The 14,747-nt window shown below is 35.9% G+C and overlaps 1 protein-coding gene across 1 annotated transcript in view; it reads left to right on the top strand.

Moving 5' to 3' along the window:
* The window catches only part of LIPI (lipase I), a 52,642-nt gene extending 42,268 nt beyond the window's left edge, over positions 1–10,374 (top strand). Inside the window, exon 10 of the mRNA XM_074389488.1 lies at positions 9,786–10,374. Within this exon, the coding sequence (XP_074245589.1) occupies positions 9,786–9,873 (88 nt within the window). The 3' untranslated portion in view covers positions 9,874–10,374. The remainder of the gene's footprint in view (positions 1–9,785) is intronic.
* Positions 10,375–14,747: the final 4,373 nt, after the last annotated feature.

The raw sequence follows: 14,747 nt of genomic DNA on the forward strand, positions 1-14,747 counted from the left end.
GCGAAATCCCGCTTCTACAAAAAAATTTTAAAAATTAGCCAGGCATGATGGCATGTGCTTGTAGTCCCGGCTGCTAAGGAGTGAGGTGGGAAAATGACTTGAGCCTGGAGGTTGAGGTTGCAGTGAGCCATGATTGTGCCACTGCACTCCGGCCTGAGCAACAGAGCAGGACCCTGATCCCCCCCAAAAAATATATTTAATCTATTATATATAATATATAACTATAATTATGTAATACATAATTATAATCTATAATTATTGGGCTAATATACTGACATTTTTGTTTATTTCCTTTAAGTAAGTTTATGTATTCATTTATTCAGTGTTATTTCAAATTATTCTTTTTTTATTATACTTTAAGTTCTGGGATACATGTACAGAAGAATGTGCAGGTTTGTTACATAGCTACACACGTGTCATGGTGGTTTGCTGCACCCATCAATCTGTCATCTATATTTGGTATTTCTCCTAATGCTATCCCTCCTCTAGCACCCCCCAACTTCCCGACTATTATTTTCAAGATGCAAAGCCTCCACTAAACACACGAATAGAAATGATATTTGTAGTCCCCTAACGCTAGGCTGTAAAGGGGCCAGTATTATCCCACCATTGTAACAGGAGTTATTGTCCCCTAGTTACCTTATACCTTCTAAATGTAAAGTTGGAGTATAAACAGAGATGGCTAGAAGTTGTAGTGCATGCTTTGCTCCTGGGATTTAAATTTAAAGAACTTATATTATCCAGGAGCAAAGTTTTCTCCCTATCATTAATACAAAGAGAATTTCCTCCTCAATCCAGAGGCAGCACGCAATATAAATCTTGGCCAGACATTAGCAATTTAGCTAGAATATTTGCATATAAAACAACACATAAGCTCAAGATGAGGAAGAGAAATTTAGTTTGATTCACGTGGACAGTAAAAAGAATCAAGGACGATTCACCCTCTGTGTACATGGGCAAATGCCAGGGCAGATAACCTTTCATTATTTAAGCAGAATTGGACAGGAAAAACACAAAAAAACACAACCAAATTGAGGATGGCAATGCAAGAAGAAAAGGCATAAAATTAAGGTTTAGAAATAAGGTTGACTTTTTAAAAGATTTTTAACAGGAAATAGAAGAAAGTTCCATAAAACATTGGTCAGTGTTCTCAATGGTATTTAAAATGCAGAAATCCACAGAAGAATAGGTGAAGAATGAGATGATGAGACAACTAATTGCAGTTAAAAGAAAGTTGGCTGAGTTAAAAAAACAAACAAACCCTAAAGTTATTTGGTATCAACATTAAAATAGTAAAAAACAGATTTGACCATTAATATGAAAAATACATTTATTAATAACATACAGCATAAAGAGATATAACAAATTGAGAACATAGGGTATTATTTAGGGAAAAATAATTGAAATGCAATATTTGGATACCTAGTGTTGCTGAAGAGGAGACATGACAGAAGAACTAACTGTAGATGTAATAAAATAAAATCCCCTTCAACTGAGGAAAAGAAGATACAGATCTCAAATAGAAAGGATGAACTGAAAACCAGGAACCAAAAGAACTGAAAGAAAAAACATTTAGACTCATTTGTATAAATTTTATTTTAAAATTTTGATGCTAAAGAGAATTCTGCAAATATTCAAAAAATTATCCATTGAGTGGAAGATTCAATGTTGTAACACTAGCAATTCTTGTTAAATGCACCTATAAGATTAACACTAGTCAGTCAAAATCTAAGGTAGATATTGCTTGGTTCTTCCTAATCAATTTGGAATTACAAACAATAAGATGAGCCAAAAGGTCTGAATAATTAATGTAATGTTTACAACTTTATGAAACTAAGATTCCAAAACAACAATAGAGATATTTGATACTTGTTGAAGAATATAATGGAATAAATGGAAAATTCCCAAATCGAATTTTGTAGATGATAAGAATAGCATTAAAGAAAATGATGCTGGAATAAATGACAAGTGAAAAAGACTGTGATATATTTTGTGTCATATATCAAGGACACAAAATACATCAAGGGGGCCTCACTCCATAGGCACCACCATCCTTGGATAGAAGAAGTATTGCCAGACTACCACTGATTTTCCCTTAAGTCCCAATGTCTCTTAAGTCAGCTGCTGGTGAATGCTAACTAGCCTGGGACTCACCCTTCAGGGCAATGGGCTTCCCTCTGGATCAGGGCAGGTCCAGAAACGCCATTCAAGAGTCAAGTCCTGGAATTGTAAAACCCAAGAGCCTACTTGGTGTTCTACCCTCCTGTGGCAGTTTTTGCAGTTTTGGTTCCTGAAGCCAGCAAATGTCTGAGGCTCACCAAGGTTCTCCATGTAGTACCTGGGTATCGCTGCTGGTTATTCAGTGCCCAAGGGCTCTTCAGTTAGCAGATGATGAGTGCTGGCAGGACTGGGTGCTTTCCTCAAAGGCAGTGGGTTCCCTTCTGGGCCAGGGCGTGTCTAGAAATGTCTTGGAGCTAGGGCCTGGAACAGGGGTAAGGGGAACTCAGGACTCTGACTGTTGTCCTATTCTGTTGTGGCTGCTGTCCTAGACAAGTCTTCCCCACCTTACCTCTCCTCTCCTCAGGCCGAAAGAAAGAGTCTCCTTTTGGAGCCATGAGTTGTGCAGCCTGGGGTTAGGGAAGGGCTAATGTCAGCACTTCCTTAGCTGCCCCAGTTGATGTCTCAGTAGGTCACGTGGCCCTTCAATATATTGCCTCTGGGCCTAGTTCAGCCCTAGGGCTCGCCTGCAAGTTGCAGTCCTGATGGCCTAGATTGCCTTTCAAGTTTACTCAGAGACCAAAAGTACTTTGGCCTTCAGTGGTGAGGTTTTCTGGCACTCAAGTTTAGATAACTGGATTGCTGATTCCCCTCTGGCAAGGCCTGGCTTAAATGCTCCCTCTGTAGGCTGTTGTCAACTGAGTTTGGTCTGGTTTTCCTTTTTGCTTTAACAGAACAGCACATAATTCAGTGCTTCTCAATTGCTGCATCCTCCTTCCCCCAGCACCCAAAGAGGGTCTCTGCACCAGGCTGCCACACCGGGGATGGGGGAAGGGTGGTGTCAGTGACTCAGGACTGATTTTTCCATCTCCTCAATGCCTCTTTCAGTGATATGAAGTTAAAGCTAGGTACTATGAGTGCTCACCCAGTTTTTTGGTTATAAAGGTGTTTTTTTCTGAGTAGATAGCTGTTAACTTGATGTCCTTGCAATGGGGAATGGTGGAGCTTTCTATTCCACGATCTTGTCCTGCCTCCCAAAATCTCATTGTGCTTTTAATTTGCATTTCTCTGATGATTAGTGATGTCGAGTGTTTTTTTCATGTATTTCTTGGTTGCTTGTCTGTCTTCTTTACAAAAATATATGTTCATGTCCTCACCCACTTTTTAATTAGATTATTACTATTCTTATTTTGCTTGTTGAGCTGTTGGAGTTCTTTATAGGTTTGGGGTATTAGCCCTTTGTCAGGTGCATAGCTTGCATATAATTTTTTCCCATCTCGTAAGCTGTCTGTTTACTTGGTTGTTTCTTTTTCTGTGTAGAAGCTTTTTAGTTTAATTCTCATTTTTCTATTTTTGTTTCTGTTGCATATGCTTTTGAGGATTTGACTAGATATTCTTTGCCAATGGCCAAAAGACTTTTTCCTAGGTTTTCTTCTACAATTTTTTATAGTTTCAGGTCTTATGTTTAGGTGTCTTATGTTAGGTTAATTCAATGTATCTTGAATTAACTTTTGTATACAGCGGGAGACAGGGGTCTAGTTTCATAACTCTGCCTATCACTACTCAGTTTCCCTACTACTATTTATTAAATTGGGTGTCCTTTTATCAGTGTATAGTTTTGTTGACTTTATTGGAGGTCAGTTGGTTGTAGGCGTATTATCGCTTTGTTACTGTGTTCTCTATTCTGTTCTAATAATCTACATGTCTATTTTATACCAGTACCATGCTGTTTTGGCTACTCTAGCCTTGTAGTACAATTTGAAGTCAGGTAATGTGATGCCTCCAGCGTTGTTCATTTTGCTTAGGATTGCTTTGGTTATTTGGGCTCTCTTTTGATTCCATATAAATTTTAGATTTTTTTTTTCTAATTCTATAAAAAATGACTTTGGCAATCCAACAGAAATTGTATTTAAATGGCCAGATGTGGTGGCTCAATGAGATGTAAAAGAAAAATGAAGACTCATACAAAGGTATCAGAAAATCAGTTTCAGGATATTAATGAGAAATTTATCAAGTTTCTTAAAAGAAAAACAAAAGCACAAATTCTAAAAGTAAAAATTTCATCGAAGGAAATCCAAGCTTCAATAAGCTTCAATAAAAAATTAAGAAGAAGAAAGAAGCTCACAACTCAAAGATAGGTTTTGCATCGCATTGAGCTTCTTTAAAATCAATATTTTGAATTATTTATCTGGAATTTTGAGGATTCTTTCTGCTTGGGATCTATTGCTTGAGTACTGTTGTGGTCCCTTGGTGGTGTCATATTTCCCTGCTTTTTCATTTTTCCTTTGTCCTTCCACTGATATTTACACAACTGGTATAGCCAGCGCTTGTTTCAGTTTTTTGAAGTTGTTTTCATAGGGGCACATTTTTTTCCTGAAGTTATTTGTAGATTGTTGGTTGAGTAGGAAACATTTGTTTTGATTTTGGGTGCCTGTGATAGTATAATTCTGTATGACTTCTTCAGCAGTGCACAGAGTCAGTATTAACTGTGATTTCCTCAGGGACTTAAGGTCCAGTTATTCTTTGATGTTGTGGCAGTTTTGATGGGGACTTGGATGCTAACTGAACCAGGCTTCAGACCCCAGTGGTGGCAGAGTAGGGTAAATGTGCTTGTTTTTAGGCCATTGTTCAACATACACTGCAATATCCTCAAGGCTCATTGTTCACATAGAAAACAGTATTGGTTCTATGTTATATCATGAACTGGGTTGTAAGCATTTTTTTTCTGACTTAATGGCTATGTTGTATTCTATCTTTTGTGGATTATTAAATTTAATTAATCTTTTATTATTAGATCCATCATTTTCCCCAAAGTTTGTCTTACCGTAGTTAATATCTATGCATATGTGACTATCTTCATTTTAGACAATTTCATTGTTATGTATGCATAGAAGACACATCAAGGAGGAAGAACACTTTTAAATCTTCTATCTTGGGTTATGATGTTTACACCTTGGTACAGAATGTTGGTGAGCACACAATCATTGTTCTTTGCATACATTTCTTTTGCTTAGCCACTTATTATAAAGAGAAAGGAAAGAGAAAAGGCAAACAGATGTGTCCACTATTTTATTTGTCTCACTATCTTCTTAATCATTTTAACATAGATAAATATTATATTTTACTTATTCATATGTTAAGTAAAAAAATAGGGTAAAGTCACTGGGTTATGCTACAGAGCAAAAGAAAAAAGAACAAGTATGTAATTTTAATTTTTATGTAAAGTCTAAACATGGATGAGCTATGGAAATTTATCAAATTTGTGAAATCTGGAGCAGTTGTTTCTACTCTGGGGAAAACATACGAAAATACATTTCATGGGCGTGTTGAGCAAAACGCTACATTCCCTGCTGGCTGGAGACGTTAACAGATGCTTGGATGAATGTATGCTTTAACTTTAATTACTTAGATAATTGCTGAAACCATCTATTTGCTTTTCCTATTTAGATCTGTCCATACAGATAATGTGCAATTAGTGAGAATTAGTACTGCCAAATTATTGGGAATGTGAGTTATAAAAATGTGATGCCTTATGGTCCATATTAAACTATGCATGCACTCAACAAGTAATTATCTCTTCTTAACAAACTGTGATAGAGACCACAGCAGAGCTCTCCTTCTAGGCGCTTCCAGTGGAGGACCTCAGAACTTAGGGCTGAGAGGAATATGACAGAGGTGAGCTGAGATGACAGCTAGAAAATGCTGGGCTAAAGCTGCTTTCAAAAATTTTATGTAACAGTAAAATTTACTCTTTCGTTGTACAGTTCCATGGATTTTCATAGACACAGAGAGTCATATAATCACCACTGCAATCAGAACTTACATTTCCTTCAATCACAAAAACTTTCTGATGCTGCCTTTTGGGTTTCAAGTCCACCTGCTGGCAACCACTGTGGCCAATTTTGACTTCTCCAGACATATCCATGAAATTACAGTTTCTCCTTGGTTTCTGTGGCGGTTTGTTTTCAGGAACCCTGAAAACGTATAAAAATCCACAGTTCATGTGCATATAAAAATCCACAGATCCTCAAGTCCTTATATAAAATCATGTACTATTTGCATATAGTTTATGCACATGAATTTAAGTTATCTGTAGATTATTTACAATACCTAATACAATATAAATGCTATTTAAGTAGTTGCTATACCAAATTATTTAGGGGATAATGACAAGGGAAAAAGTCTGTACATATTCAATACAGGTACAGCCATCTGTTTTTTCCTCCAGGTATTTTTAATCTGCTATTGATTGACTCCATGGATGTGGAATCCATGGATACAGAGGGTTGACTGTATATGGCATGAGGTCTTTTAAATATTGTTTCGTTCACTTAACCACATACATATAAAATTTATCTACATTGTTACTTGCATCAATGGCATGTTATTAATGAATAGTATTCTATTGTATAGATATACCACAGTTTGTTTACTCATTCACCAGTAAGAAGACATATGGTTTGCTTGCATTTTTTGATGTCTATAAATAAAGCTGCTGTAAATATTGGGCATACAGGTTTTATTTGAACATATGTTTTCATTTGTCTTAGATAGATATTTAGAATTTGGATATCTGGGTCATATGGTAAGTGTGTGTTGAACTTTATAAGAAACTGCCAAATTATTTTTTAAAGTGATTGCACATTTTGCATTCAAACCAGAAAAATACAAGAACTCTGTGGACTCCTAAACTCAAACTGCACCTTCACCAGCTTTTTTTTTCTTAACGTTTGGTTTTCATTTTAGTTTTTCTAATAGGTGTGTAGAGATACCTCATTTTTCTTAAAATTTGCATGTCTCAAATGAAAAATGATAATGATCCCTGCCATTTAATTGAGGGTATTTACATCTTTTAATTTAATGTCATTATTGATATTGTTGGGTTTAAAACTATCATCTTGGCTGGGTGTAGTGGCTCATGCCTGATATCCCAGCTCTTTGGGAGGCCAAAGCAGGCAGATCAAGAGGTCAGGAGATAGAGACCATCCTGGCTAATATGGTGAAGCCCATTCTCTACTAAAAATACAGAAAATTACCCAGGTGTGGTGCCATGCACTTGTAGTCCCAGCTACTCGGGAGGCTGAGGAAGGAGAATATCTTGAACCCAGGAGGTGGACGTTGCAGTGAGCCAAGTTTGCACCACTGCACTTCAGCTTTGGCAACAGAGTAAAACTCCATCTTAAAACAAACAAACAAACAACTATCATCTTGCCCTTCCATTTTCTGTTTGATCCATCTGTCCTTTGTTCTGTTTTTTTTTTCTCATTCTCTGCCTTTTTGGGTGAATCAAGTAGTTTCATGATTCAATTTTATCCTTTTGTCAATTTGCTAATTATTATTCTTTGTTTTATTACTTTAATGATTTAGAGTTTATAACTGTTACTTTATCATCACAGTCTAACTTCATGTAAGTTTTAGCACTTCACATATAAAATGAGAACAGTAGTGTACTTATATTTCTCTCTTGCCAGGTTTTGTGCTACCCTATTAAAGAGATATAAATAATTAAGTAGAAGCTTATTTATTTACCCACTGGATTACCATTTCTAGTGCTTTTCAAATATGTACATGTGTATTTTCATCTGATATAATTTATATCTAACATATATAAAAATCATATATATAAATCTAATTTATATATAAATTATATAAAAATATAACTATATATAAATTATAATTTTTATATATAAATTATATATAAATATAATTTATATATAAATATAATTTATATATATAAGTTATATATAGAGAGAGAGACAGAGAGAAAGAGAAATAAATGATAGATATAGATAGAACGAGAGATAGAAATTGGCGTGCTATTCAGACATAATGAAGGAAATCTCATCATTGGCAATGACGTGAATGAACCTAAGGGACATTATATTAAGTGTAATAAACCAAGTACACAAAGAGAAATACTGTAGGATTTCACTCATATGTGGAATCTAAAAGAGTTGATTTCATAGAAGCAGAGAGTAGAATTGTGGTTACCAAAGGCTGGCCAGTAGGGAGGGGTAGGTGTTAAGGAGATGTTGGTCAAAGGATAGAAAATTACAGTTAGATAGAAGGAATGAGTTCAATAGATCTATTGTGCAGCCTGGTGATGGTAATTAATATCAAAATATGATATTCCTGAAAAATGCAAAGAGTGGATGTTGCATGCTCTTGCTGCAAAATAACTATGTGAGGTAATATGTATTTTAATTAACTATATTTAACCATTCCTCATTGTATTTATTCTTCAAAACATAATGTACATAATGAATGCATAGAATTTTATGAATTTAAAATAAGCAAATAAATAAAAAAATGAAGTCAAATTTAGAGGCCTCTATATTAATGGCAAAAGAAAAGGAATATTAAATTGATAGATGTGGTGATAGGTTGAGCAAAAGCCTTAAGGAGATTTTTCAAGCAAAGAAGCTTATATATTTTTTGTACTTTGGTATAATAATACATATGGATTAAAATACAAAACTAGATTGTATTTGAGTTTCAAAGATTTTTTAATCACTAGATTTCTTTTTTATTATTTTAGATCAATCTTACACTTTACCAATGTAATGCGTTCATTTTGGTAATGTGTAGTAAGCACAGCAGAAGTACAATATTCAGTATGCTTTTTGAAATTAAAAGGTTAAATACATAATATTCTTCTCCCTTTGTAATTCCAAATATATCACAAAATTACTTCCAAATTATAGTGCTTTTATTTTTTATTGCCTGGAGAGAAGGAACTATTAAATGTAAGATAAAAAAGATTTCCAAATTCATGACAGTGATATTAGATAAACTTTTACAACATAAAAGGAGAGCAAATTAATTTTTCTCAAAGGCTTTGGTAAAATTTAACCTTGATAGGCATTGTGAACCTGCCTAAACTGTTTTGTAATGCTTGTAGAGGCTTTGTAAAATATAGATTTTTTAAAAAATCATGTATTTACTACATACATACCAAACAGAATGTACTTCAATGCTATGCTAATGGGGTCGTGAGCTTTTAGTCGATTGTAGAAAACACACTTGTCTTACTGTTTTATTATAAATATGTGAACAGTGCTTCAGTGACTTGACTTTTCAGAAAGCTTGAAATATTAAATATAAAATCTGTCCAAGATATAGAATACCTTGGGCTTTAATATTCCATTTTAGTAGGTGGCATGAGAGGACTGACTAAATTGTTTTGGCAAAATTTGTCTATGTGATTCACCCTGACTCTCTTCTGGGGGCCATCATGATGGAAGGAATAGCCTGGTCACTGAGTTGAGTTCAAGTTTCAGGTATATCAGTGTATAACTGTATCTCTCATACAATTAAGTGTTCCAATAAAGCAGCAAGAAAAGAAGTAACACAGATTTTTTCTTTCTCATAAGGATTATGTCTATTTCATCCCTGCACGGCAAAATGGGATAGAGTGGAAATGATCCTATAGATTTGTTCCAACTCCCTACATTTAGAGAACTAGTTAGTTACAGGCATAGACTATTCTAATATTTACAAAAGAAGGAAATAAACTGTTGTTTTACTAATAGTTATTTTATTGTTCTCTCCCTTTTTTTCTTTCACAGACCACCACTTTGCAGATATAATATTGAACTTAAAGAAAGAGAGGAAGTATTTCTTAATCTAAACACATGTACACCAAAGAAAACATAAAATGCTGTCTTCCATCAAATGCACTTGTTTGTGAATTAATGGGCTTGTAAATGAAACAATGTAATCAGTCTTTCTTTTACAATGCACTGTTCAATTTGAGATTCAGATATTTCTATTTCTTGAAAATAATTGTGAGTCAAAAATAAAGAATAAAAAATGCATAGTTAAACGTTCTTAATATATTATGAAAGTTGTTCATTTTTGTTTAATTTTTCTGCTTCCTCAACTTAATACTTATCATTGACTGTTTACCTATTAAGGTAAATTACTTATTATTAATGAATAAATGTCTTTTGAAAAGTAGAGAAGTTTAGTGAATACTTAAATTCCCTGTTTTGAAAAGAACCATTCTACACCTTTCAGATCTCATTAGTAAAAGAAATGAATACATTATTTTATTTGTAATTTTCATTTGGAGGAGTCACTTGTATTAATGTGAACCTGGTAAACATATACACCTATTTAACCATCTGCTTGGCATCTTTTTTTTTTTTTTTGTACATAATGGCTTTGTTTCTACAGAGTACAATAAATAACCTATGGATCAAATACTGGTTCCATTGCTTACTAATGGTTTGATCTTGAGTAAGTTGATTTATTTCACCATGTCTCAGTTGTCCAAAGAATTTTTGCAAAAATTGCTTTTAATAAAATATTTTGAGCAGTGTCTGTTCATAGTGACAATAGTAAGATGATAGCTAAATCTTATGTGTATCACTGTGTTCCTGGAACCACTAAAATGCTTTATACATATTCATTCATGTAACCCTTATGAAAACCACATATAGTTAGCCCTATTATCTCCACAGTAAAAGAAGCCAAGAGACAGAGGCTAAGTAACTTACCCAGAATCATGCACAGCACCAGAATTCAAAACTAAGACGCCTGGGTCCATATTCTTAACCCCTATGTTAAGTGAATCTCCAAAGCTCAGTATGTGTTATCTGTTAATAACTAGATTTACAGGTGACCACATACAAAATCGTAATCTAAATGTTCTTAGCATTCTCCAGTTAACCTGTTCAGTTCAGGATTTTCTAGTGCTGCACTCTCTCTCACATATATCTGAATGCCCCCAAGGATTTATGTGTGTTTCTAACGCCCTCTGCCAAACGCAGTCACAGCCTCTGTGAGCTTGACTGCCTGCTAAATTAGTTTGCTTGAGCTGCCATAACAAAATACCACAAACTAGGTGGCTTAAGTGCAAAAATTTATTTTCTCACAGTTCTAGGGGCAGGAAGTCCAAGTCAAGATGTCAGCAGGCTTGGCTTTTTATTGATGTGGTTTGGCTCTATGACCGCATCCAAATCGCATCTTGCACTGTAGTCCCCATGTGTCAAGGGAGGAACCTGGGGAGGTGATTGGATTATGGGGACCATTTTCCCCGTACTGTTCTTGTGATGATGAGTGAGTCTCGTGAGAACTGTTGGTTTTAAAAGTGAGTTTTCCTGTGCTCACACTTCACACTTCTGTCTCCTGCCACCTGCAAAAAAGATGCCTGCTTCCTCTCCCACCATGTTTATAAGTTTCCTGAGACCTCCCCATGTGAATCAATTAGACCTCTTTCCTTTATAAATTACCCAGCCTTGGGTATTTCTTTATAGCAGTGTGATAATGGACTAACACTCTTAGGAAACCCTTCTTTTTGTCTTGCAGATGGCTGCCCTCTTGCTGTGACCTCACATGGTCTTTCCACTGTACATGCATATCCCTGGTGTCTCAGTGTGGCTTAAATTTCCTCTTCTTCTTTCTTTCTTTATTTTTGAAATGAAGCCCTGCTCTGTCGCCAGGCTGAAGTGCAGTGGCGCAATCTCCACTCACTGCAACCTCCATCTCCTGAGTTCAAGGGATTCTCCTGCATCAGCCTCCCGAGTAGTGGGGACTGCAGGTGTGCGCCACCATGCCCAGCTAATATTTGTATTTTTAGTAGAGACGGGGTTTCACCGTGTTGGCCAGGATGGTCTCCGTTTTTTGACTTGGTGGTTCGCCCACCTCAGTCTCCCAAAGTGCTGGGATTACAAGCATGAGCCACTGCACCTGGCCAATTTCCTCCTCTTTTTAGGGGACCAGTCAGATTAGATTAGGTCTCAATCTAGCAGTCTAATTTTAAGTTAATCACCCATTGGAGGGCCTTATCTCCAAGAATAATGACTGAGGAACTAGGGGTTAGGATTTCAAAATATGAATTTGTGTAGGGACACAGCTTATAACACATGCCATGACCTGTTAGTATCATAATGATGTACTTTGATAATAATCCACTTGAGAGTGAATTGGGGCCATTGTTGATGCTCACCTGGCAGTAGGTGAAGGTGCTTCAGGTATTAGATACATGTTCTAGGCTAAAACAGAAATACTCCACGTTTTCTCTAGGGATTTAAGCAGCGCTGCTTGCACCTCTACTGTCTGACAGAGTTTGATTAAAACAGTTCCTTCCGTTTCCATTGCAGCCCTTCCCTCCACAGTCCTCTGCAGCCCACAGAGATGCTGTTTCTCTCTTCTCCACCACTTGGGCATCTGCTCACAATCTTCGTACATTCTTTAAAATACATACATGCACACACACAGACACACACACACACACACACATCCTCATGCAATTTTGCTTTTCTAATGCTCCCCCATTAATTTTCCATATATTTCCAGAAGCTTTTCAATCAGTCCATGACATTAATGACACCTAAATGAAATGCACTGCAAATATGTTACCAAGAGTAGAAATTTTGTTCCTGTCTTCTTGATCGCTCAGGACCTCAGGTTAACAGACAAGGCCTTCCTTGCCAGAGGTGATAACAGTCTTCCAGAATAACTTAAAGACGTAAGCTTGTGAAATGTGTCCGTGTTGCCATACTGCAATATCTTCTCCAGTATCCCAATTCCTTCTTTCAAGGTAAAAGTTAAGACAGGAAGTCTTTCGAGCTTGTCTTGATGGCTGTGAGGAAAGTACACTCCTCTGACCTTCAATTTAATTGTCCTCAACCAATCTTTTTAATTGTATTTGACTTTCCAAATTTGTGAAAACTACAGATCGAGAACAAAAGCAAAAATTGCACTTTTAAGGAGCCAGTAATGAGGCCCAAGTATTCTACAGCAATTACTGGACCGACAAAAGAACGCGTAGGCATTATGTACAAAATATGTTACACCAGGCTGCCTTGAAGACATGATGTCCTTGATCAGATATAGCAGGAGGCAGAGGAACTAGGTGTTTTCATTTTTTATCCTTCAGGATGTCTGCTTCACACAGGTCAGATAATCTGACTGAACATTGCTTTTCAAAGCGCCCCCTCAATGAGGTAGTTTTATTACTTATAGGTTACTTTTTAAAACTTAATTAATGTATTCATCTAATTGAGTAAGTTGTGACCTATGTTACCGACGTGCTTCCTTGGATTTCCACTGAATTATAAACATTACATTAAAATAATAAATCACCAACAAACCAACAAATAATACCTTTGTTACCCATCACGGTAGACTGCAATTTCAAGTGAATACAATTTGGCCAACTGCATTTTTTAAAATAAACTACTTTTTTTTTTTTTTAAAGGGCCAGGTGTAGTGGCTAGTTGAGAGGCTGAGGCAGAAGGATTACATGAGGTCAGGATTTAGAGACCAGCTTGTTCAACATAGTAAGATTTGGGCTTGAAAAAAAAATTAAAAAAATAAATTGCATTGTCTAAATAGGCTGTAACAATGTTCTAATTTACTGGATAATTGTTTAAGTGTGTGTGTGTATATGTGTTGCCAATGTAGATGAGGCACAATTATGTAAGGGTGTTTACAATTAGTTATATTCATAAAAGTGTTGTTTCAGGTCATAACATATGGCTTAAGCATTAATCCTATTTTTATACATTATTACAAGAATAATAGCAAATATGTAATGAGTATTTACTATGTGCCAGTCTTGTTAGGGGTAGAAGGTATCCAGGTCTCATAGAACCCAATATGTTACAGGTAAAAAATATGTGAGTTACCAGCAGCGAATCCATATGGGTCTGCAGCAGCCGCATTTTATCCTTTGAAGAGGCAACGTGATAATTGCTGAACCATTACCTGAGATTCCTAAATGGGTGAGCGAAAAGCCCTCTCCTGCCCCATTCGTCCCTGTCTAACTGCGTGTAACAGTCTGTGACTTAAGTCTTTTACTTGCAATTGTTAGTTATCCCTCCAAATGCCCTATGTTATGTACTTTTATCATCCTCATCACATGAAGGAAAAAAGGAAAAAAGAATATTTGGACAATTAATATTGGAAAGATATTTTATTGCGTTTTGAGTATTATCTACTGAGTAAACAATAGACATCATGTGAATGTGAATGAATGGATGTCTGAATGGATAAACAGGAAATAAAATCCACTAAGAAGGAGGCATAGGACAATAAGAGGCGGCTGCCTCTGAGGAACTGTGATGTGGCCCAGGAGTGCCTGCAGGTGACACAGATCTTGCTAAATGCGAATGTCACGGCAAATTGATAGACACACGTGCTGGTTTTTAAATGGCATGTGCTTTTAGATTCTTAGGATTAAAAAAAAAAAAAAACTGCTAAAAATGACCAAATACTTAAAAAAAAAAAGACCAAATACTGGACAAATATAACCTGCTTCTCCAGGTGGCACAAGCAACATTGTCAGAGAACACTAGGGGCTAATTTTGGAGCAATGAAATGTAGGACCTCAAAGCATTTACCATTTTCATTCATAATTTTTCTTTTCTCTGTGAATATGCAGTACTTGAAAAAAAAAGAAGAAAATCTTGGAGGTGAACAGCTGGTTATACAGATGGTGTTGATGAATTGAATTTGGATTTCTGTATCATGGCTTAAGTTTCTGGAAGGCAAGGCTCTTGGCTAGAGGTAGAGTTATATCT

This window comes from Saimiri boliviensis, chromosome 18, assembly GCF_048565385.1.
Source record: "Saimiri boliviensis isolate mSaiBol1 chromosome 18, mSaiBol1.pri, whole genome shotgun sequence".
Lineage (NCBI taxonomy): Eukaryota > Metazoa > Chordata > Mammalia > Primates > Cebidae > Saimiri > Saimiri boliviensis.